This window comes from Schistocerca cancellata, chromosome 4, assembly GCF_023864275.1.
Source record: "Schistocerca cancellata isolate TAMUIC-IGC-003103 chromosome 4, iqSchCanc2.1, whole genome shotgun sequence".
Taxonomy (NCBI): Eukaryota; Metazoa; Arthropoda; class Insecta; order Orthoptera; family Acrididae; genus Schistocerca; species Schistocerca cancellata.
This window is the reverse complement of record NC_064629.1, coordinates 59,203,411-59,229,381: the sequence shown is the minus strand read 5'-3', so window position 1 is coordinate 59,229,381 and position 25,971 is coordinate 59,203,411. Positions and strand designations below refer to the sequence as shown.

The following is a 25,971-nucleotide window of genomic DNA, read 5'->3' as shown; positions in this document are numbered from 1 at the left end:
CAAACTCCCTAGAAATGAACATTATTGAGCATATCTGGGATGCCTTGCAACATGCTACTCATAAGAGATCTCCACCCCCTCATACTCTTTTGGATTTATGGACAGCCCTGCAGGATTCATGTTGTCAATTCCCTCCAGCACTACTTCAGACATCAGTCAAGTCCATGCCGCGTTGTGTTGCGGCAATTCTGTGTGCTCGCAGGAGCCCTACACAATTTTAGGCAGGTGTAGCAGTTTCTTTGGCTCTTCTGTGTATTATCGGTGAATTCAGGCTCATCTCAATCAGTTTTACGAGCAAACACTGCAAAGGGAACTGCATGAACAGACATTGCTCTCAACAGCACATAAAGCTGCACTTCTTCAGTGTGTAGTGAGGTCATGGAAGTTGCAAATTTGCCCCTTTTCAACTACTGCAAGGCAATGTGATTACCGACAGTCAAATGAAGCATTTAGAGCACACTGAGTAGAGAATATACTCCAGATACAAAGTGATTTTTGTAATGTTTTGAGTGATTTTTGTGGTGTTTTGGGGGTGTTTTTTGTACCGTGACTTGGAAACGCTCATTCAGGTTACCTTGAATGTGATCTGGGATGTTGATTTTAACAGTTCCAGTGCCCAGATGTTGTCCATTCGTCTACATCTTCATAATGACTATCCTGTGGACACTCCCATATTCCAGAATTACAGCCATGTTAACAGGGCTGCACACACATGTTGATGGTTTGTGAACACTCAGGCACCATATCACATCTCAGCTGACCAGCTAAATCACAATTTCGTAGTCCCACAGAAAATATTTGGGACTATTTGATACAGCAGATGAAATATAGCAAACAGCATCCCCAAAAATTGATAATTCTGTGGGATCTAACCGTGAATGCTGGATTTCTGGAGAAATTTGCGGACGCTCTACCTGCTGAATTGAGGCCATTATCAAACCTAGGGGCAGAGCTGCACAGTATAAGCGATGTGTCCTGGGATACTAATTTCTTGCCCAGATAAGTGCCTCCCTTTCAGTGGTTATTTCATGATTATGGAAGTCCAATTAAAGTATAAATTTTCCATAGCAGCTAGAGATGTATGAAATTTTATGTGAGCAGAAGTTTTAGAAGTTACAAAAAATACATTGCTTTATTAAATGACTAGAGGCCAAAAACAAATTTTTCTACACACATACAAAAATTTAGGAAGTATTAGGAGATATAAAAACTTGAATTTTAAAATACACTGGAACACAGTATAAACTTTAAACCAATTTGGAAATTTTTGATGCCTGGCTGTCTCCTACACAACCACATGTCAATCAGCTTTATATCTCAAAACAGCAGTACTGTATGTAAGATATTAAGAAAACACTTGAATGAATTTGAATATATTTGTTTGTTTACTGATAGTGTTTTTCAGCAGAGTTTAAAACATAGTGTGTGTGCACTGTTGCTCACTCTGTTGCACTGATGCATCAGCAGAAATGGAGTAAGTGACTGAGACATCTGCAGAATAGCTTTTATCTTCTGAATAACACAACTAAAAATGACCTCTTTTCAGATTTTCCATTGATCCATAGCTCACCACACATTAAGAGAGAAGTTATCAACGAGTACAGTTTGTTGTACACTGTGGAAGGCACAAGTAAAGGAAAGCTACCATATTTGTTGGCTTCTCATTTGGATGTTGTTCCAGCTGATCCTAGAGCATGGGATGTTCCTCCATTTAGTGGAAAAATTGTTAACCAAACTTTTGTTTATGGTAGAGGAGCCATCGATGACAAAACAGGTGTAATGGTATGCACATTGTAATAGTTATTTTATATATGTTAGTAGAAAAAGTATTGTAAAATGTACATTAACCATGAGGAATTCAGATTTTGGTGTATGGTCTCTCTCTCTCTCTCTCTCTCTCTCTCTCTCTCTCTCTCTCTCTCTCTCAAATTGGTATACTCTGGAACAAAAATGGAAGAATCGAAAAAATGTTATAGATGTCTTCAATAGGGTTGTCTACGAGGATCAGCTCTTTACAAATGACATAGAATTGAATTATTTGCTTTATATACACATTATTTTGGACTCCTTGCAGCAATTAAGGAATATTTTCAGATTTTTATATTCCATAGGCTTACAAAGACATGAAATGAAACTTCCTGCCAGATTAAAACTGTGTGCCCGACCGAGACTCGAAAGACATGAAATGTTTATGTTGATAGGACAATTTCCTTCACAATCATGTTCTGTGTACAATACTTTTGAATTTATAATTACATCAAATTTTTAATGTCATAAACACTTTAAAACTGTACCAAGAAACAGAGTGCAAGGTAAATACAATGTTAACAACCAGACCATTGTAAATAATTTTAGAACCATATATTATTAGATAACATTTAAGTCATTTTGCATAATTGTAGATCCACATAGTTCACTCACATATTGAAGAATTCATTTAAACAATAAAAAGCATTTTACAGCAGAAACATTTTAGTAAGTTCTTAAACTTTATTTTATTGCTAATCTGGTTCTTTATATGAAGAAGATCACTGAAACCTTTGTTCCAGTGTAGTGAATACTTTTTTGTATCAAGTTCAAATTTTTACTCTCACTGTACAGATCATTCTTTCTATTTGTATTATGATCATGAGATCTACTGTTCATCTGAAACATATTTATAGGTTTAGTGATGAAACACATGAGAGACAATTTCTCCCCATATATTGGGAACATGTAATTCAAAAGTAGCAGAACGCGGACCCATACTGAGATGCAAAATATGAGAAGAGCACTTTCTATTTTTATCTATTTGAACTACAATATATTTAGTCACATCCATTACTTCTTTGATTGCTTTCCACATGCCACATTCATTTCTCTGTTTCTTTCTGTAATTGTACAGGACTGTACATAATTCATCTTATTAGAATACAGTTAGAGACCATTTCCATTGAACCAATTAACCACATCTAAGAGTACATAGCTAATTGATTTCTCAATTCTATCCCCTGATCTGCTCATGAAAATGATGCCATCATTAGCTATTACAGGGCAGGATTTTATATAATGGTAGATCATTTATAAAGATCAAGAATAACAGTAGTGCAGGAACTGAGCTCTGAGGCACTCCACAATTGATGGAACTATATTCAGATCGAGAAGCGAGATTACATATCCCACTTTAGTTGTTTAACACTACATTTTGTTTTCTGTCCTAGAGATACAATTATAGTTTATCATGTGCATGATCACTTATTCCTATTGACTTGGCTTTTTGCACAAGAATTCTGCAAGGATAGATTATTTATTGAAATTTTTTCTCTGTGAGATAATCAAATTTTCTACTTTATTTTGAATACTTCAGATTAACAAGCCACTGCCACTCTAGGAGAAGGGTTGTTGTTGTTGTGGTCTTCAGTCCTGAGACTGGTTTGATGCAGCTCTCCATGCTACTCTATCTAATACATACAGTAAAGCTGCATGCCCTCGGGAAAAATTACGGCCGTAGTTTCCCCTTGCTTTCAGCCGTTCGCAGTACCAGCACAGCAAGGCCGTTTTGGTTATTGTTACAAGGCCAGATCAGTCAATCATCCAGACTGTTGCCCTTGCAACTACTGAAAAGGCTGCTGCCCCTCTTCAGGAACCACACGTTTGTCTGGCCTCTCAACAGATGCCCCTCCGTTGTGGTTGTACCTACGGTACGGCTATCTGTATCGCTGAGGCATGCAAGCCTCCCCACCAACGGCAAGGTCCATGGTTCATGGAACTATATTCAGATCGAGAAGCGAGATTACATATCCCACTTTAGTTGTTTAACACTACATTTTGTTTTCTGTCCTAGAGATACAATTATAGTTTATCATGTGCATGATCACTTATTCCTATTGACTTATCATCTATTTCTGTGTTAAAACTTCTAGAAAAATTAATCCATGTAAGAATTACTGAACATCTCATTAACAATGGAATTCTCGACAGTGACATGTTTGATTTTCAAATGGGCTGTTCAACAAAAGCCACAAAATATGGACTTGCAAATTAGGTTCTAAGATTTCTGAATGAGAAAGTGATAACAATTGGTGTCTGCTATGATTTATCAAAGCTTCTATGAAAACTTTTTTAGTTTTTACTGCTCAGAAGAGAGCTATATGTATCATGAATGATGTGCTACCAAGGCACTCATGCAGGAATTTGTTTAGGAAACTACAGGTATTTACAATTATATCTCAGTAAATATACTCCCTTGTATGTTTCATTAATAATAACCACTCTCTCGTCAAAACCAATAGTGAATATCATGCTCACAACACAAGATCAAAAGAGGACTTTCATAGTAACCAGTCAGACTATACCCTTGTGCAGGAAGGAGCAAATTATACAGGTATCAAAATTTACAATGCTCTACCCAGTGTCATCAAAAGTCTTCCTCCTGAAACACCAAAGTTCAAGAGCAAACTGAGGGAATACCTAATACAAAAGTCATTCTATTGAATTAGTGAGCCAAGGGCTGGTTGCCCCAAAAGATGATTCTTTAAGATATAAAATGCTTGGAAATATCTGAAGTAAGCAGCTCTTATGGCCTCCTTATGTGTGGTTTAGTTTGTAGTCTATGTACACACCCAGGAACTTAGCTGAGTCAACTTGCTTTATTTGCTGTCCATTATGTTCTATATTTATTTCCACCAGTTCTTTATGTGCTGTATGAAATGCACACAATGAGTTTTTTTGCATATTCAGAGAGGGTCCATTACAGTAAAACCCTTTCAGAATATCATCAAATGCATTGTTTGCAGATGTTTCCCAGTTCTTCCCTGTTGCTCTATCAATTGGAAGAGAAGTATCGTCAGCAAATAGGGTGAAGTTGCTCACTGACGTGGTGCAGTGTGGGAGGTGTTATTTATAAATGTTAGAAACATTAAGGGTCCCAATACCAAGCCTTGCTCCAATGTTGACTGTGGCCCACTAGAATAAAGCTGGGATTCCATTACTGTCATTAGTTATTACCCTTTGTTTCCTATCTGTAAGATAGGATTTAATCCATTTCGCCACTATTCCACTTGACCCATAGTAGTCTGCTTTTTTTAGCAGAATTTCATGATTGACACAGTCAAAAGCTTTGGATAGGTCACATAAGATTCCAATTGGTGCCAATTTTCTGTTAAGAGATATGAGAATTTAATCAGTGAAAGAGAAAATAGCATCATCAATTGACAGGCCTTGCTGAAAACCAAACTGACATTGACTGAGAATGTTATGGCTGTTCAGGTGATTAATAATTCTCCTGTATACCAGTTTCTCAAGCACCTTTGAAAGACTTGTTAGCAAGGATATTGGGTGGCAGTTTGTTACATCAGTTTTTTCACCTTTCTTGAAAAGTGATTTCACACAGGCGTATTTTAATCTAAGTGGAACAATACCTTGTTTTAGGGATTCATTAAAAACGTGACACAAGACTGCATTTATATAGCCATGCCAGTACTTAAGTATCTTATTTGAAGTATCATCAACTCCACAAGAGTTTTTTGACTTCATCTCTCTGGTTGTCTTATTGATCTCACTAATTGTTATGGGGGTTATCTGCATTTGGCAAACTCTGGTGTTGTTAGCTTTACGTAGAAGTGCTATTGCATCACCCACTGAGCCGTCACAGCCAATTTTTTCTGCAGCTGTTAAAAATGTTTATTGAAGATTTTAGCAACTTCCTCGGTATTTTTTACAATAGTTCCATCTTGAATTAATTCTCTGTCAGTCATGTACTCTACTTTCTTACCACTCTCCCTTTTTATAACTTGTGATATGGTTTTTGATTTGTTGTTTGAGTTATCAGTTTCAGGTTTTATGTAAATAGTTTTGGATTCTTTTATTACCTTTTTCAAAATATTACGGTACAATCTGTAGTCCTCCTTTTTGCTGGGATCATTAGATAGCCTTAGGGGTTCATATATATTTCTTTTTGTTCTACAGGAAATTCTGGTCCCTTTAGTAATCCAGGGTTTCCATTTTGTGGCCTGAGGATTGTTTCTCAAGATTATTTTTGGAAATACAGTTTCAAAGAATGACACAAACTCATTAGAGAACAGATTTAATTTTTCTTTAATATTCCTCCTCTCCATAAATACAGGGATCCAGTCGATCTGCTGTCAGAGAAGGTTGAAGAGTTATAAGTTGTTATTATTGACTGGTCTGACAGTTTTAAAGGAGTGTTTCGATTTATCATACAGTTTGATATCATTTACTGTAAAGAGCTGACAGGAGCTGACAGACCATTGAGAATTTGACTTACAGTAATACTGTTGCTTCTGTATCTGTCCAGGAATATATTATCATTAGGCTCTTACAAGTACTAGTTACTCTAGTGGGCAAGTTAACTACTGAAATTAGATTAATGATTCCATCAGGTGCTCTAGTTCTCTTCTGCCGTTATTTGTAGTTAAGAAGTTAACATTAAAATCACCCATGATAATTAAATCCTTGTGTTTTGAATATATTTGGTTCAAAAGTTGTTCATATGGTTTAGAAAGATACATATTTTCCCTGCAGGGGCCCTGTAAACTGCCAAAATTATAACTGACTTATTATTTGTAGTAATTTCTGTTTCGCAGGCTTCAAAGTGGGAATCTGCACTGTATGTACTTATGTCTAGGGATTTATATTTTACATTAGTTTTAACATAGATTGCAATCCCTCCTATCCCCTTATGGTTTTACCATAGCTGGCTGCTAATGAGTATCCATCAATTTGAGGCATTTTGGTTCCACTTGTCACATGGTGTTCTGTAAGACATATTACTTGTCACGGTTTACAGATTCAGCATCATTAATGTCTTGATTTAAAGGCTCCAGTTTTTTCTGTGTCCATTGATGTTTTCATGTAACACACAGAGTTTACTGCTACTGGTATTTCTTCGTTTGTTGCTACACTTTGATAGCTTAGCATCTCCCCACAAACTCTGACTGTTCGGTAAATTATAACACCTTGGATTATCACCAGTCTTAACACTTAGCCTAAAAAGCCTTAGAAACAGTTTGCTGATGTTCTTCTAATGATATTGACTGCATTATTACCTCTTTAAGCTTGTTTCCTATTTTACTCAGCACCAAAATACAGAGAATGAGGGTTTTGTGGAAAGCAGGGAAGAAATGTGTCTTCAGAAAGGTGTATACAGATGTGGAAAAACAGAAATGTAGAAAGCAAGTGTCCATTCTCCCTAATGTTGAGGCATTCTCATCCACAAATATAAGGATGCTGGAGAGGCACGAGATTAAACCTGTCCTGTGACCACAAGAGAAGCTGACAGACTCAGCATCAGATTACTGTACAATTTTATTCCTTATTAGAAAATTCTGTTTAGAGATTTAAGTTTATCCTTTCTTGGAAAATGCAAGTCCAGTCTAGATCTTGTTCCATGGTCATGAGGAGAGCTCTTTGTGTAGTAATTATCAAGGTTATTTGTGATGTGCATAACTGACTGGTAAACATGCTGACAATGTGCAGTTAAAATCTCTAATGTTTTGAACAGATCTTTATAATGAACTTGTTTACTAGTTTTCTTTAATGTTCTTATGGCCCTTTCCTGTAGTTTGATACATGTGTTCATATTTTGTTCATTTGTTTGGTAGAACAGAATTCCATAGCTAAGAATTGAGTGTACATATGAATAGTGTGCTACTAAAAGACACTGGTTGTTACACACATGTGGCAGGACTCTTATGTTATAAGATGCTGATCCATTTACAACCATCTTGATATATTCACACCACTTCAACCAAGAATCAATATTGATTCCTAGAATTTTTGTGCTGTCTGTAGAGTTCATCTGCATCATTTGGTTGTAGTTGTTCCAATTCATTACACTGTAAACACTATGGTATATGGATATTCTGGGACTGTCTCTCAATTTTTTTCTCAGGATTTCTCCTTACTTTTACTAAGGTAGCATCCAAATTTTATTTTACAGTGTCATTTTCACTCCTCAAACTGAAAATATGACATTTGTTCTATCTATGTTCAGTATAACTTTACTGCATATTGATTGGTTGTAAACTTCCTTGAGCACTTTATTTGTTTTCCCTTTAAGGAGTTCCCTTGTTTCTCAGTGACTGTAATATTGCTGTCATCAACAATGATTACTTTTTTTCATGACTAATGCTACTGAAAAGATCATTAATCTACACCAGAAGAGGTGTTAGTCCTAATATTCTATCCTGAAGAACTTCATTATAAATACAGGGCTATTACAAATGATTGAAGCGATTTCATAAATTCACTGTAGCTCCATTCATTGACATATGGTCACGACACACTACAGATACGTAGAAAAATTGATAAAGTTTTGTTCGGCTGAAGCCGCACTTCAGGTTTCTGCCGCCAGAGCGCTCGAGAGCGCAGTGAGACAAAATGGCGACAGGAGCCGAGAAAGCATATGTCGTGCTTGAAATGCACTCACATCAGTCAGTCATAACGTTGCAACGACACTTCAGGACGAAGTTCAACAAAGATCCACCAACTGCTAACTCCATTTGGCGATGGTATGCGCAGTTTAAAGCTTCTGGATGCCTCTGTAAGGGGAAATCAATGGGTCAGCCTGCAGTGAGCGAAGAAACGATTGAACGCGTGTGGGCAAGTTTCACGCGTAGCCCGCGGAAGTTGATGAATAAAGCAAGCAGGGAGCTAAACGTACCACAGCCGATGGTTTGGAAAATCTTACGGAAAAGGCTAAAGCAGAAGCCTTGCCATTTACAATTGCTACAAGCCCTGACACCCGATGACAAAGTCAAACGCTTTGAATTTTCGGCGCAGTTGCAACAGCTCATGGAAGAGGATGCGTTCAGTGCGAAACTTGTTTTCAGTGATGAAGCAACATTTTTTCTTAATGGTGAAGTGAACAGACACAATGTGCAAATCTGGGCGGTAGAGAATCCTCACGCATTCATGCAGCAAATTCGCAATTCACCAAAAGTTAACGTGTTTTGTGCAATCTCACGGTTTAAAGTTTCCGGCCCCTTTTTCTTCTGCAAAAAAAACGTTACAGGACATGTGTATCTGGACATGCTGGAAAATTGGCTCATGCCACAACTGGAGACCGACAGCGCCGACTTCATCTTTCAACAGGATGGTGCTCCATCGCTCTTCCATCATGATGTTCGGCATTTCTTAAACAGGAGATTGGAAAACCGATGGATCGGTCGTGGTGGAGATCATGATCAGCAATTCATGTCATGGCCTCCACGCTCTCCCGACTTAACCCCATGCGATTTCTTTCTGTGGGGTTATGTGAAAGATTCAGTGTTTAAACCTCCTCTACCAAGAAACATGCCAGAACTGCAAGCTCGCATCAATGATGCTTTCGAACTCATTGATGGGGACATGCTGCGCTGAGTGTGGGAGGAACATGATTATCGGCTTGATGTCTGCCGAATCACTAAAGGGGCACATATCGAACATTTGTGAATGCTTAAAAAAACTTTTTGAGTTTTTGTATGTGTGTGCAAAGCATCGTGAAAATATCTCAAATAATAAAGTCATTGTAGAGCTGTGAAATCGCTTCAATCATTTGTAATAACCCTGTATATGTTGGTTCTCCATAAATGTTTGGCTAAATATTTAGCCTTATTTCAGATTTGCCGTATCCCTTCTTTTTTTGCCTATCTGATAGGGTTGATTGGAACCTGGAATTATTGACACATCTTGTTCTTGATGATTCCAGCGTATTTGGTTGAGCCTCACTATCAACAGTATCAGAAGCCTTAGGTAGATCTATATGTATGCATGGGACACACTCATTCTTTTCAAGAGCAGATACAACTTTTGTAAATTCAACTATGAATAACTCTGCACTCCTACCCATCAGAACCCAAACTTTGATGTACTTAGGAGGTTGTATTTATTCAAGATTTTCATTAATCTGTCGCTCGTAGCTAAAAATGTTTGCAACTGCCTGTGAAACCATGATTGTACCCAGTTGTGCAGCTCTTTATCTGAAGCAAATCAGTGGCCATAAATGTATTTCTTCAAGATTCCAAAAATATGGGAATTGTATAAGGAGAGATCGGGACTGTATGGAGGGTATGTAAGGATTTCCCAGTAAAACTTCTACAGTTTAGTTGAAACAACCTGCCAACAAAATGCCCACCCACATGTTGCCAAGGTTGTTTTGAGTATTCTGCAGAAGTTTTGCTGGGAAGCTCTTAAAATTCTTCTATATGGTTTCTATATTTTTGGAGGCTTAAAGAAAGACATTTATGGCTGTTGATTTGCTTTGGAAAAAGTGGTGCTTGCCTGGGTACAAAAGGTAATCATAAACATTTTTCCATGAAGACATAGACCATCTTGTCTCACAGTGGGATAAATGTATTAGTAGTTATGGTGATTAGTGATTACCATTGAAACACTAAACTGTTTACTTACTTTTTTCCATTTGTTTTGTTTTCATTTGACAGCCCCTTATGTGTAAAAACATAAAAATAAAACCGTTGACTTGCAGTCATCTTTAATCTTCAGTAATCTTTATTAGCTTTATCAAATTTTCCCTGAACCACTGTAGTTAATGTGAAATTGGTGTATGACTATTTTACTACAAGTTTGAACTATTTGCTCTGTAGCTGAATTTAATCTGTTTGTAGTTATGACAAATCACATAGAACTAACTATTTGAAAAATAGTTTGTTCATAGAAGCCATAAGCAATTATTTGAGTTTCCCCTGAAGTGTACAGTTTTTAATTCTAGATAGCTTTTCAAAAACTTGTTTATTATAGGGAATAACTGCACAAAACTCCATTCTGTATTCTTGTGATAGTTATATTGTCTTTGTAAAAGTATGTCATGTTTGGCAGCTGTAGATAAAAATAACTGTCTTTTGCTTTACGAAAACCACATCTACTGCAGAATATGCTATTACAAACTCCATAAGTTACACCCCCAATTAATTTCAGCATTAAAAAACTTGGTGTGCTGCAATGTTTCTCCAGTATGTTTCTCAGCATAGAGCAGAAAGTGAAAAAGTATAAGCAAGACAACAATTTTACATGCTTATCAACATACAAGACACTTAACACAAAATATGTTAAATTTAGTTTGACTAATTATGACAAGGATGTACTTTCAGATCCTCATAAATTTTATAACTGTGATTTTGCGTAAAATTAATGTCTTGTGGTGTTTGAATGGAGACTGTCAATGTACCAGTAAATCAAGAGAAACACTGATCCGAGAATTAAGCTCTGCGTGACAGTACTGAATTTTTCTTTATGTGTAACTGTTAGAGCCCATATTTCTTTACTCATGCTTCTACAGCTACATGTACATCTGCATTTATACTCTGCAAATCATCATAAAATGCATGGCAACGATTCATAGGGTCTGAATAACTAAGTGAGCATTGGTTTTCATTCATGTTTTAAAGTCCACACAGTCAAAGCCTTATCTGTAGACACAGAAAATCTATGGGGTATACATTTTTTAAGCTTATAATGACCTAAGCATTAGTCTCTCGTAAAATATCATTACTGAGACTATATATATAGATTGTAGCTAAACTGGAATTCATTGGATGCCAGTTCTTCACAGCAGCCATTGAATATTCAAATGTAAAGAAGGACAGCAGTTAGTCATTGGCTTTGGTGTTCCTCAGGGCTCTGTACTTTGCCCCCTTCTCTTCCTCATCTTTATCAATGACCTTCCCTTGCATACTACACTCCTGGAAATGGAAAAAAGAACACATTGACACCGGTGTGTCAGACCCACCATACTTGCTCCGGACACTGCGAGAGGGCTGTACAAGCAATGATCACACGCACGGCACAGCGGACACACCAGGAACCGCGGTGTTGGCCGTCGAATGGCGCTAGCTGCGCAGCATTTGTGCACCGCCGCCGTCAGTGTCAGCCAGTTTGCCGTGGCATACGGAGCTCCATCGCAGTCTTTAACACTGGTAGCATGCCGCGACAACGTGGACGTGAACCGTATGTGCAGTTGACGGACTTTGAGCGAGGGCGTATAGTGGGCATGCAGGAGGCCGGGTGGACGTACCGCCGAATTGCTCAACACGTGGGGCGTGAGGTCTCCACAGTACATCGATGTTGTCGCCAGTGGTCGGCGGAAGGTGCACGTGCCCGTCGACCTGGGACCGGACCGCAGCGACGCACGGATGCACGCCAAGACCGTAGGATCCTACACAGTGCCGTAGGGGACCGCACCGCCACTTCCCAGCAAATTAGGGACACTGTTGCTCCTGGGGTATCGGCGAGGACCATTCGCAACCGTCTCCATGAAGCTGGGCTACGGTCCCGCACACCGTTAGGCCGTCTTCTGCTCACGCCCCAACATCGTGCAGCCCGCCTCCAGTGGTGTCGCGACAGGCGTGAATGGAGGGACGAATGGAGACGTGTCATCTTCAGCGATGAGAGTCGCTTCTGCCTTGGTGCCAATGATGGTCGTATGCGTGTTTGGCGCCGTGCAGGTGAGCGCCACAATCAGGACTGCATACGACCGAGGCACACAGGGCCAACACCCGGCATCATGGTGTGGGGAGCGATCTCCTACACTGGCCGTACACCACTGGTGATCGTCGAGGGGACACTGAATAGTGCACGGTACATCCAAACCGTCATCGAACCCATTGTTCTACCATTCCTAGACCGGCAAGGGAACTTGCTGTTCCAAAAGGACAATGCACGTCCGCATGTATCCCGTGCCACCCAACGTGCTCTAGAAGGTGTAAGTCAACTACCCTGGCCAGCAAGATCTCTGGATCTGTCCCCCATTGAGCATGTTTGGGGCTGGATGAAGCGTCGTCTCACGCGGTCTGCACGTCCAGCACGAACGCTGGTCCAACTGAGGCGCCAGGTGGAAATGGCATAGCAAGCCGTTCCACAGGACTACATCCAGCATCTCTACGATCGTCTCCATGGGAGAATAGCAGCCTGCATTGCTGCGAAAGGTGGATATACACTGTACTAGTGCCGACATTGTGCATGCTCTGTTGCCTGTGTCTATGTGCCTGTGGTTCTGTCAGTGTGATCATGTGATGTATCTGACCCCAGGAATGTGTCAATAAGGTTTCCCCTTCCTGGGACAATGAATTCACGGTGTTCTTATTTCAATTTCCAGGAGTGTAGCTTTAAAATTCACTTTACTCTTTTTGCTCATGACACCTCTATCCTCATCAACAAAACTCCCAACCTCAATCTTGAGGAATCGGCTAATATTGTCTTTAGTGAAGTATGTAATTGGTTTGTAAATAATGGGTTATCACTAAATGTTAATAAGACCCTGTTTGTACATTTCCAAGTAAGGAAAAAAGTTGAGGATCAATTAAGTATTACATTGAATGGTAGTGAGTTACTACAAGTTGAGTCAAACAAGTTTCTGGGTTTACACATTGACAACAGTCTAAAAATGGTCTGAACATATTTTGCACCTCTACAAAAAACTCAGCTCAGCAACATTCGCTGTTTGTATTATTTCCACTGTATGTGAATGAGACACCACAAAACTGCTTATTTTAGTTATTTCCATGCACTAATGCTGTATGGCACAGTTTTCTGGGGTAATCAGCCACTATCCAAAAAAATATTCATTGCCCAAAAGATAGTTATTAGGATAATGAGCGGAGTCCAGCCTAAACATTCTTGTAGGAATCTTTTCAGAAAATTAGGGATACTGACAACTGTATGCCAATATATCTACTCCCTGTTATGTTTCATTGGTAAAAATGGACAATCGTACAAAGCCAATGATTCATACCGTACCCACAATACCAGGAGGAAGATGGACCTCCATTATGAAACAAAAAACCTTACTATTGTACAAAAAGGAGTCCATTACATGAGCTGCAAGGTGTTCGATGCTCTCCCACCATCACTTAAATTACTTATCCACGAGCTTCCCAAATTTAAAAGAACAGCTCAAACAGTATTTATTAGATAGTTCCTTCTATTCGGTAGAAGAATATTTCAGTAGAGTTAATTGTAATTGATTTTTTCATTTACTAATTTGATTTGCTGTTGTGCATTATGATACTCACAATCACTGTTAACATTACTGTGTCTTTCATTTAGCTATTAAGATCTACCATTTTTTAATGTAAATTTTTCTATACCTATTAATGTGCATTTTGTCTTATATGAGATATCCTCTTGCAAGAGGTACTTTTATGTATTCCTTTTGTATCATTTGTAATAATTCTGACACGTCCTAAATCCATGTGAATGCCTCGCAGTATTGAATTTATGGGATATAAATAAATAAATAAATAAATAATCAATTGCAGATCTAGATTTCAACTATAACATAGTCATCATCAGTTTAAAATACAAAAACAGAAAGAAGCAGGAACGGGTACAAAATATGTATACAACATAGTTATATAAATCCATGTAAGTGGAAATGTAGTGATTGTATACCTTTACCAGAAGTCATAATAGAAGGAAACATTCCACGAAGGAAAAATATACCTATAAACAAAGATGATGTGACTTACCAAATGAAAGTGCTGGCAGGTCGACAGACACACAAACGAACACAAACATACACACAAAATTCAAGCTTTCGCAACAAACTGTTGCCTCATCAGGAAAGAGGGAAGGAGAGGGAAAGACGAAAGGATGCGGGTTTTAAGGGAGAGGGTAAGGAGTCATTCCAGTCCCGAGAGTGGAAAGACTTACCTATGTCTGCTTGTGTCTGTATATGTGTGGATGGATATGTGTGTGTGTGCGAGTGTATACCCGTCCTTTTTTCCCCCTAAGGTAAGTCTTTCCGCTCCCGGGACTGGAATGACTCCTTACCCTTTCCCTTAAAACCCACATCCTTTCGTCTTTCCCTCTCCTTCCCTCTTTCCTGATGAGGCAACAGTTTGTTGCGAAAGCTTGAATTTTGTGTGTATGTTTGTGTTCGTTTGTGTGTCTGTCGACCTGCCAGCACTTTCATTTGGTAAGTCACATCATCTTTGTTTTTACCAGAAGTCATATAGACCTAACCATGTCAGAGCATAAACATGTGACTGCTGACACTAACACTTACATAACATGGACAAAACTGAAGCTGTTTGCTTACAACCAGCTCAGACAGTGATAATATGGATCATCAAGGACCTATAGTGCATTCTATTGGAGTATACATCCAGCAAGCTATAGCTCAATTTTATTGAAGGCCATAATCATTAAATGACTTTTAAAATACAATATATCTGAGATATGCAAATTACATAATGAATATGTACAAATGCATAAAAAGTGAACATCAGACTTTACACACAAATAGTCATAAAAAACAAGAGGCACCCCATATGGAATTACATTGTGATAAAACCATATTGAATTTTATAATAAGACTAATGGATTAAAAGATTCATTTACAAAAGCTTCATACAACATATTTCAGTACTGTGTATCAAAAGCTGTTAAAAGGCATTGTGAACAAAACTGAAAAATCTGCAGCATTATAAAAAAAATATATAAAATAGTGCCATAATAGGGATCAAGCACCCTGTCTGAGATTACATTTGAGAGAGGTAATAATTTAAACACACTTTATTTTAAAGAACTTAATGTTTGAATAAATTTCCATTTACACACTTCCATTTGCGTCTGTCACATAGTTATAAAGTTATTGCTAATATGTACATCAGATCTCTAACGTATATAGTATCAGATCAATAATGTAAATTGAAATTTTATCAGGAACTGGGTTTACCTGTCACAAAAGAGAATTTTACAAAAAGAGCCATTACAAACTTTTGAAAAAATACACTTACTTTTTTATTTTTAAACAAGATTGTTGTGCTAAGACAATGCACAGACCAGTGTCCAACTATGGAATACTTTCATCATTGATAGTGCTGCACCTCATTGGTGGCATAATATCAAGGCATCTACTAAGTTGTTTTATTGGAAACCATTAAGCCAAATATTAAAAAAAGGGGGCTACAGTGTTTATCAAACCAACTACCGTTAAAACCAATAATTAGTATAAGGGAACTATTATTTGGAAGGCGTAGCCAAAACTGAAGTACATACAAAAGGTGCACTCATACAGAAATTGCTGGTTTATAAAACTTTCATAAATTATTAAAAATCCATTAGTCTTATTATAAAATTAAACATGGTAATCCCATAGGGGACTCCTCCTGTCTTTTATGACTTTATTTGCATTTAAATTCTGATATTCACTTTTTATGCATTTACATATATTCACTATTTAATTTGTATTTCCTAGATGTATTGTATTTTAAGAGTCATTTAACAGTTATGGCCTTCAATAAAATTGAGCTATAGCTTTCTGCATGTATTCTCCAATAGAACACACTATAAGTCCTTGATGATCTATTTTATCATTGTTTGCAATGGTTGTAAGCAATGGCTTCATTTTTGTTTCTGCCATGTAAATGCTAGTGTTTATTTTCACATGTGTATGTTATGATAATGGTATGTTATTATTGTGTTTCCACTTATACTCATTTATATAACTGTGTTATATACATATTTTGTACCTGTTCTTGATCCTCTCTTTTTGTATTTCAGCAACAATGATGACTATGTCATAGTCAAAAATCTAAATCTCCAGTGAATTATGGATTCTGCAACTGACTGCTGTCATTTATCAAAATGTTTAATGACAGATTTGATAATGATAAAAATAATTTATTGTTATTAGGCAATTACGGCAACAGACAACTACTAACACAATGTAGCATAGTTATATTAATATATAAAACAGTGCAGTATGTTAGCTGTTTACATAACATTACATTAATGAACAACTTAACTAGACCCATTGATGTAGTAGTTTGTAACACCCCATTTCACATTGACAGCTGTGGTGAGGTGTCACAGCATGGACTCCCCAAGATTCCAAACATGTTTGGGAACAATCCTTATCTATGATCACTCAACTGCCATCCACAACTTGTGCAAACTGTACAGATGGGTCAAAATCAAGAGCATCTCACTTTGTGGTGTTGCAGATGACCTAAAGTATTGCTGAATGTTCAGATTGATTTTGAGGTGCTGTAGGTAAAGAAACACATGGACACAATTGCACAGCAGGTTCTTGGATAGTTAAAGAATAAAATCTGATGACAGATATCGAAGAAGCTACATATAAAGCTACATTTAGTTCTGTCTAATCATCCATAATATGCAAACAGCACCACCAACTGCATGCAGTGTTAACTAGCTGGATGCATCACCTCATATAATTTCCATCATTCTCCATACTTTATATCAGCATTTACTATTGTGTACCATGACTCACCCATATAGGCTACCCTTCTTCATGGCTGAAGCATCAAATAGCAATATGTCTTTATTCATACTGATCTATGTCTTTTCACATGTTCTTGGTGGAAATACACATGCGGATTTCTTGGTCCTGTAGCCCTTAACAAGGAGACATTCTGTATGGTATGGGTACTCACTAGAATTGGATGTAGGAGTAATTTGCTGCACTGTTGCATGTTTATCTGCTGTTACAATACATTGATTGTGACCTATGTCATCAGTGTGTTATTTTTCATAACGGCTAATTTTGAAGGCTTCAGTGGTCTTGGTATACCACTGACCTTATGGCAAATAAAAAAGAGACAATATGGCTCTGCTCAGATGTTCTGAAATCTTTCTTGCCAAATTGTGCATTCCTCTGTTCCATGTGACCTGTCAATAAGAAAGCTTGCTCTCTTGCTTAGTAGCTACCTCTAATTGAAAATTGCATGAGTTTTGGGGTCATCAGGCTATTGATTGTTTTGATGTTGTCCTCAATATCTTCCTATCTTGTGCGAGTCTATTTATCTCTGCATATCTACAACTCCTAACTTTCTAGATTAACTTGAGTGTACATTGCCATAAATGATTCCTTACAAGTCATAAAACAGATGGGCACCTAACCAGTCATATAATATTTGTTTGAATGTATATTCAGGAATGTCTTGGGCAGTTAGTCAAAGCTTATTCAATAAAAATCCAACTAGGTAATGCCCTCGCTGTTATTGAGGATGTTACTTGTCTCCATTCCAGTTAGTTATCTGAACTCTTCCTGATATACATTGACATATCATAGGTATATGAGTTTGTTGCACACATAATGTTTCATTAAAGAACTCTATTTACAAAAATTGATATAATATCCTTGGAGAACAAATCTGCAATCACTGGTTTTAAAACAGATTTATTACACATCTTGACTACATTATTTTTTTTAAATATCAGTTTTGCTTCAATATGAACCATCATCAGATTTGAATTATCAGTTACATACGTTTTATTGTGAGACATAGTGTGTAAATTCATTAAAAGCTGGATGGATTACTTTTGTAACTGCTGTATGCAGGTTTGAGAATCATTCATGTTGAGCCATAATAAGCCATTTAAAAAATAATGCAATCAATATAGATAATAAATCTGCTTTAGATCTGTATTTACAAAAAGAAAAAATACGTTTTTTAAGGATTTAATTAGTACTTGAGTATTAAACACTTTCTTTTTTCATGCTGCATGATAAGCAATAAACTACTTTGAACATAGGAACCTACTGTGAAGCTAGAAATCAAAATTCTAATGTAATCTAACAGGTATTCAGTAGGTATATAAACATGATGACTGGCATCTTAAACACACATAGTGCTACCGTTTCTATGTACCTCTTCTTGTGAGACAGTTTTTTTAATTATTATTTATCTTTAATTTCTATTTACAGGGAATTCTGGAAGCTTTGGAGTATATGCTTGAAAAGGGACAAAGGACTCGGAGAACCTTTTACATTGCCTTTGGTCATGATGAGGAAGTATGTTTAATATGAATATTTGTATTTTTTTGTGTACTATAGAAGTTGGTTGAAAAATAGCATACAATATTCTTTTTAAAATGAGGTAGTTTTTAAGTGTTTTACAATGTCTCTTCTCAGTTGGTGTATTGCACATCACAAATTTTCCCTGTAATTACATGTTGAAATATATTTTAAATCTTATTGTTGCTATCTTAGCGTGTGACACACACCCTATGCCCTACTTAATTTACACTGAAGTACCAAAGAAACTGGTATAGGCATGCGTATTCAAGTACAGAGGTTTCTAAACAGGCAGAAAATGGTGCTGCTGTCAGCAATGCCTATATAAGACAACAAGTGTCTGGCACAGTTGTTAGATCAGTTACTGCTGCTACAATGACAGTTTATCAAGATTTGAATGAGTTTGAACATGGTGTTCTAGTCGGTGCACAAGTGATGGGACACAGCATCTCTGAGGTAGTGATGAAGTGGGGGTTTTCCCATACAACCATTTCATGTGTGTACCATGAATATCAGGAAACCTGTAAAACATCAAATCTCTGACATCGCTGCAGCTGGAAAAAGATCCTGCAAGAATCGGACCAATGACAACTGAAAAGAATCGTTCAATGTGACAGATGTGAAACCTTTCCACAAATGCTGCAGATTTCAGTGCTGGGCCACCAACAAGTGTCAGCATGCAAACCATTCAACGAAACATCGTTGATATAGGCTTTTGGAGCCAAAGACCCACTTGTGTACCCTTGATGACTGCATGACACAAAGCTTTACACCTTGTCTTGGCCCATCAACACTGACATTGGACTGTTAATGACTGCAAACATGTTACCTGGTTGGATGAGTCTTGTTTCAAATTGTACCAAATGGATGGGCAGGTACGGGTATGGAGACGACCTCATGAATTCATGGACCCTGCCTGTCAGCAGGGGACTGTTCCAGCTGGTAGAGGCTCTGTAATGGTGTGGGGCATGTGCAGTTGGAATGATATAGAACCCCTGATATTTCTAGAGATGACTCTGACAGGTGACACGTATGTAAGCATCCTGTCTGATCAATTGTATCCATTCATGTCCATTGTACATTCTGACAGAGTTGGGCAATTCCAGCAGGATAATGCAACACCCCACACGTTCAGAATTGCTACAGAGTGGCTCCAGGAATATTCTTCTGAGTTTAAACACTTCTGCAGGCCACCAAACTCCCCAGACGGAAACATTATTGTGCATATCTGGTTGCCCTGCAAAGTGCTATTCAGGAGAGACCACCAACCCTCGTACTCTTATGGAATTATGGACAGCCCTGCAGGATTGATGGTGTCAGTTCCCTCCAGTACTAATTCAGGCATTACATGAGTCCATGCCACATCATATTGCGGCTTTCTGCATGCTCATAGGGGCCTACATGATATCATGCAGTTGTACCAGTTTCCGTGGCTCATCTACATCTACATCTACATTTATACTCCGCAAGCCACCCAACGGTGTGTGGCGGAGGGCACTTTACGTGCCACTGTCATTACCTCCCTTTTCTGTTCCAGTCGCGTATGGTTCGCGGGAAGAACGACTGTCTGAAAGCCTCCGTGCGCACTCGAATCTCTCTAATTTTACATTCGTGATCTCCTCGGGAGGTATAAGTAGGGGGAAGCAATATATTCGATACCTCATCCAGAAACGCACCCTCTCGAAACCTGGCGAGCAAGCTACACCGCGATGCAGAGCGCCTCTCTTGCAGGGTCTGCCACTTGAGTTTGTTAAACATCTCCGTAACGCTATCACGGTTACCAAATAACCCTGTGACGAAACGCGCCGCTCTTCTTTGGATCTTCTCTATCTCCTCCGTCAACCCGATCTGGTACGGATCCCACACTGATGAGCAATACTCAAGTATAGGTTGAACGAGTGTTTTGTAAGCCACCTCCTTTGTTGATGGACTACATTTTCTAAGGACTCTCCCAATGAATCTCAAGCTGGTACCCGCCTTACCAACAATTAATTTTATATGATCATTCCACTTCAAATCGTTCTGCATGCATACTCCCAGATATTTTACAGAACTAACTGCTACCAGTGTTTGTTCCGCTATCATATAATCATACAATAAAGGATCCTTCTTTCTATGTATTCGCAATACATTACATTTATCTATGTTAAGGGTCAGTTGCCACTCCCTGCACCAAGTGCCTATCCGCTGCAGATCTTCCTGCATTTCACTACAATTTTCTAATGCTGCAACTTCTCTGTACACTACAGCATCATCCGCAAAAAGCCGCATGGAACTTCCGACACTATCTACTAGGTCATTTATATATATTATGAAAAGCAATGGTGCCATAAACACTCCCCTGTGGCACGCCAGAGGTTACCTTAACGTTTGTAGACGTCTCTCCATTGATAACAACATGCTGTGTTCTGTTTGATAAAAACTCTTCAATCCAGCCACACAGCTGGTCTGATATTCCGTAGGCTCTTACTTTGTTTATCAGGCGACAGTGCGGAACTGTATCGAATGCCTTCCGGAAGTCAAGGAAAATAGCATCTACCTGGGAGCCTGTATCTAATATTTTCTGGGTCTCATGAACAAATAAAGAGAGTTGGGTCTCACACGATCGCTGTTTCCAGAATCCATGATGATTCCTACAGAGTAGATTCTGGGTTTCCAAAAATGACATGATACATGAGCAAAAAACATGTTCTAAAACTCTACAACAGATCGACGTCAGAGATATAGGTCTATAGTTTTGCGCATCTGCTCGACGACCCTTCTTGAAGACTGGGACTATCTGTGCTCTTTTCCAATCATTTGGAACCTTCCATTCCTCTAGAGACTTGCGGTACATGGCTGTTAGAAGGGGGGCAAGTTCTTTTGCGTACTCTGTTGTGAATTGGCAGGAGCCAATTCACGGAGTTTGGAGGAAACCAAAAGGCACGCGTTTAAGCTCACGCAGGCTGGCGTGAGGTCTGGAAAATGACAAGGAATTATAGTAGCCAAAAATAGTACATAGCTTCTGGAATACTTAACTTTAATCCATAATTGGTGTACATCGGTCTTGATGATACATTACTTATAATCTCAATATAAACTGGTAATGGCGCTTTGCTAGGTCGTAGCAAATGACGTAGCTGAAGGCTATGCTAACTATCGTCTCGGCAAATGAGAGCGTATTTGTCAGTGTAGCATCACTACCAAAGTCTGCTGTACAACTGGGGCGAGTGCTAGGACGTCTCTCTAGACCTGCCGTGTGGCGGCGCTCGGTCTGCAATCACTGACAGTGGCGACACGCGGGTCCGTCGTATACTAGCGGACCGCGGCCGATTTAAAGGCTACCACCTAGCAAGTGTGGTGTCTGGCGGTGACACCACATACTCTGTGTAGAATCGAATTGGTATCCCATCAGGTCCAGTGGACTTTCCTCTGTTGAGTGATTCCAGTTGCTTTTCTATTCCTTGGACACTTATTTCGATGTCAGCCATTTTTTCGTTTGTGTGAGGATTTAGAGAAGGAACTGCTGTGCGGTCTTCCTCTGTGAAACAGCTTTGGAAAAAGGTGTTTAGTATTTCAGCTTTATGCGTGTCATCCTCTGTTTCAATGCCATCATCATCCCGGAGTGTCTGAATATGCTGTTTTGAGCCACTTACTGATTTAACGTAAGACCAGAACTTCCTAGGATTTTCTGTCAAGTCGGTACATAGAATTTTACTTTCGAATTCACTGAACGCTTCACGCATAGCACTCTTTACGCTAACTTTGACATCATTTAGCTTCTGTTTGTCTGAGAGGTTTTGGCTGCGTTTAAACTTGGAGTGAAGCTCTCTTTGCTTTCGCAGTAGTTTCCTAACTTTGTTGTTGAACCACGGTGGGTTTTTGCCATCCCTCACAGTTTTACTTGGCACGTACCTGTCCAAAACGCATTTTACGATTGCCTTGAACTTTTTCCATAAACACTCAACATTGTCAGTGTCAGAACAGAAATTTTTGTTTTGATCTGTTAGGTAGTCTGAAATCTGCCTTCTATTACTCTTGCTGAACAGATAAACCTTCCTCCCTTTTTTTATATTCCTATTAACTTCCATATTCAGGGATGCTGCAACGGCCTTATGATCACTGATTCCTTGTTCTACACTTACAGAGTCAAAAAGTTTGGGTCTGTTTGTTATCAGTAGGTCCAAGATGTTATCTCCACGAGTCGGTTCTCTGTTTAATTGCTCGAGGTAATTTTCGGATGTGCATTCAGTATATCATCACTCGATGCTCTGTCCCTACCACCCATCCTAAACATCTGAGTGTCCCAGTCTATATCTGGTAAATTGAAATCTCCACCTAAGACTATAACATGCTGAGAAAATTTATGTGAAATGTATTCCAAATTTTCTCTCAGTTGTTCTGCCACTAGTGCTGCTGAGTCTGGAGGTCGGTAAAAAGGAGCCAACTATTAACCTATGTCGGTTGTTGAGTGTAACCTCCACCTATAATAATTCACAGGAACTATCCACTTCTACTTCACTACAGGATAAACTACTACTAACAGCGACAAACATGCCACTACCGGTTGCATGCAATCTATCCTTTCTAAACACCGTCTGTGCCTTTGTAAAAATTTTGGCAGAATTTATCTCTGGCTTCAGCCAGCTTTCTGTACCTATAACGATTTCAGCTTCGGTGCTTTCTATCAGTGCTTGAAGTTCCGGTACTTTACCAATGCAGCTTCGACAGTTTACAGTTACAATACCGATTGCTGCTTGGTCTGCCCATGTCCTGACTTTGCCCCACACCCTTTGAGGCTGTTGCCCTTTATGTACTTGCCCGAGGCCATCTAACCTAAAAAACAGCCTAGTCCATGCCACACAACCCCTGCTACCCGTGTAGCCACTTGCTGTGTGTAGTGGACTCCTGACCTATCCAGCAGAACCCGAAACCCCACCACCCTATGGCGCAAGTCGAGGAGCCTGCAGCCTACATGGTCGCAGAACCGTCTCAGCCTCTGTTTCAGACCCTCCACTCGGCTCTGTACCAAAGGTCCGCAGTCAGTCCTGTCGACGATGCTGCAGATGGTGAGCTCTGCTTTCATCCTGCTAGCGAGACTGGCATTCTTCACCAAATCAGATAGCTGCCGGAAGCCAGAGAGGATTTCCTCCGATCCATAGCGACACACATCATTGGTGCCGACATGGACAACCACCTGCAGATGGGTGCACCCTGTACCCTTCATGGCATCCGGAAGGACCCTTTCCACATCTGGAATGACTGCCCCTGGTATGCACATGGAGTGCACATTGGTTTTCTTCCCCTCTCTTGCTGCCATATCCCTAAGGGTCCGCCGCTCGTGGTCTCGCGGTAGCGTTCTCGCTTCCCGAGCACGGGGTCCCGGGTTCGATTCCCGGCGGGGTCGGAGATTTTCACCTGCCTCGAGATGACTGGGTGTTTGTGTTGTCCTCATCATTTCATCATCATCCAGGAAAGTGGTGCAATTGGACTGAGCAAAGATTGGGTAATTGTACGGGCGCTGATAACCACGCTGTTGAGCGCCCCACAAACCAAACATCATCATCATCATATCCCTAAGGGGCTCCATTATGCGCCTGACGTTGGAGCTCCCAACTACCAGTAAGCCCACCTTCTGCGACTGCCCGGATCTTGCAGACTGAGGGGCAACCTCTGGAATAGGACATGCAGCCATGTCCTGCTGAAGATCAGTATCAGCCTGAGACAGAGCCTGAAACCGGTTCGTCAGACAAACTGGAGAGGCTTTCCATTCAGCCCTCCGGAATGTCTTTTGCCCCCTGCCACACCGCGAGATGAACTCCCATTCTACCACATGTGAGGGATCAACCTCAATGTGGGCAGTATCCCGGGCAGCCACAGTCGTAGTCTGATCGGGGGATGCGTGGGACGAGCTGGCCGTCCCCGACAAACCCCCATCCGGACTCCCACAGTGATGCCCATTGGCAACAGCCTCAAGCTGTGTGACCGAAGCCAACACTGCCTGAAGCTGGGAGTGAAAGGATGCCAACTCAGCCTGCATCCAAACACAGCAGTTGCAGTCCCTATCCATGCTAAAAACTGTTGTGCAAAGAACGTCTGAAGTAATCTACAGAGAGCACAAACAATTCGACACAAAATTTAAACGGTTATTAAAATAAAATATTGCCTAATAGATGCAGTAATGCTGCTACTTGTGCACTGCTGACACACTGCTCAGCGGCGGAAGGAGACTACGCGATTTTACACTATTCAGGTACTAAAATGCGATGCTACACTCTCAAATACTATAATACGCCCGAAATTTATGAATTAAACAATACAAGTACCAAAAACACGCAAAGGAATTAAGAATTAAACTATGTAACAAATAAGTGAGCTAAGAGTATACGACTTGCTGCTGCAGCTGCTTATCCAACGGCGGCAGGGAGCACACTTTTCAGTGTATAACCTTAATTTATGAAGCTTACACCTCAATTATTAGGCTATTATCAAGTGTTGCCACACATTCACTATGTTTACAAATGGTACCAAGCTACTAATATCAGAAACCAAATGAATTATTCTGATTGAGATATACTGAAATAAAATATGAATCAAATTTGTCCCTGCAAAGCATATCAAATCAAAATGCTCTCCACAAAAAATTATTGCAGTGCTTTGTGTCATAGTGGCCCTCCACTGAGAGAGAGGATAAATGAAGTAAAGATGGTAATGCCTTGCATCAGACAGAAGAAAGATGTCAGAATTCATAATAATACTGACAGAAATAATAATAATAATTAGGTGTCCATAATAACTTTACAGTCTTGCACAGCATCATTCTTTGTACATTTACAACTATATCATGCAATACATATAGTGAATGTATACAAGAAGTACTGTATTAGATACTATTATATAAATATTTACCATCAGTAATATACTGCAATATACAGAAGTTGTGCTATCAATAATAAAGTTCAGAAATTTCTGAGTGAGAATAAACATCTTTTAATTAACAGCTGTTTCAAATTATCTTAGAAAGATGTCTAGGGAGTTTCTTTATATTATTTGGCAACCTATCGTAAAATTGTCTCTCAGTTGTATATGAACTGTGATCTGTAGCTCTTTTTTACCACAGTATCATACGACAATTGCATCTGGTTCATATATTGAAATTATGAGTGTCTCCTCATTATGATCATTTTATTATTCTGTTTTACACAACACAATTTTCTTAAGGATATACAGTG

At 39.2% G+C, this 25,971-nt stretch overlaps 1 protein-coding gene across 6 annotated transcripts in view; it reads left to right on the top strand.

The window, feature by feature from the left end:
* LOC126183431 (N-fatty-acyl-amino acid synthase/hydrolase PM20D1-like) overlaps positions 1–25,971 on the top strand; it is a 291,898-nt gene that overhangs the window by 168,367 nt on the left and 97,560 nt on the right. For all 6 annotated transcript variants that reach the window (XM_049925409.1, XM_049925407.1, XM_049925406.1 and 3 more), the window contains 2 exons: positions 1,547–1,782; positions 18,671–18,757. In XM_049925409.1, coding sequence (XP_049781366.1) covers positions 1,547–1,782; positions 18,671–18,757 — 323 coding nt within the window. The remainder of the gene's footprint in view (positions 1–1,546; positions 1,783–18,670; positions 18,758–25,971) is intronic.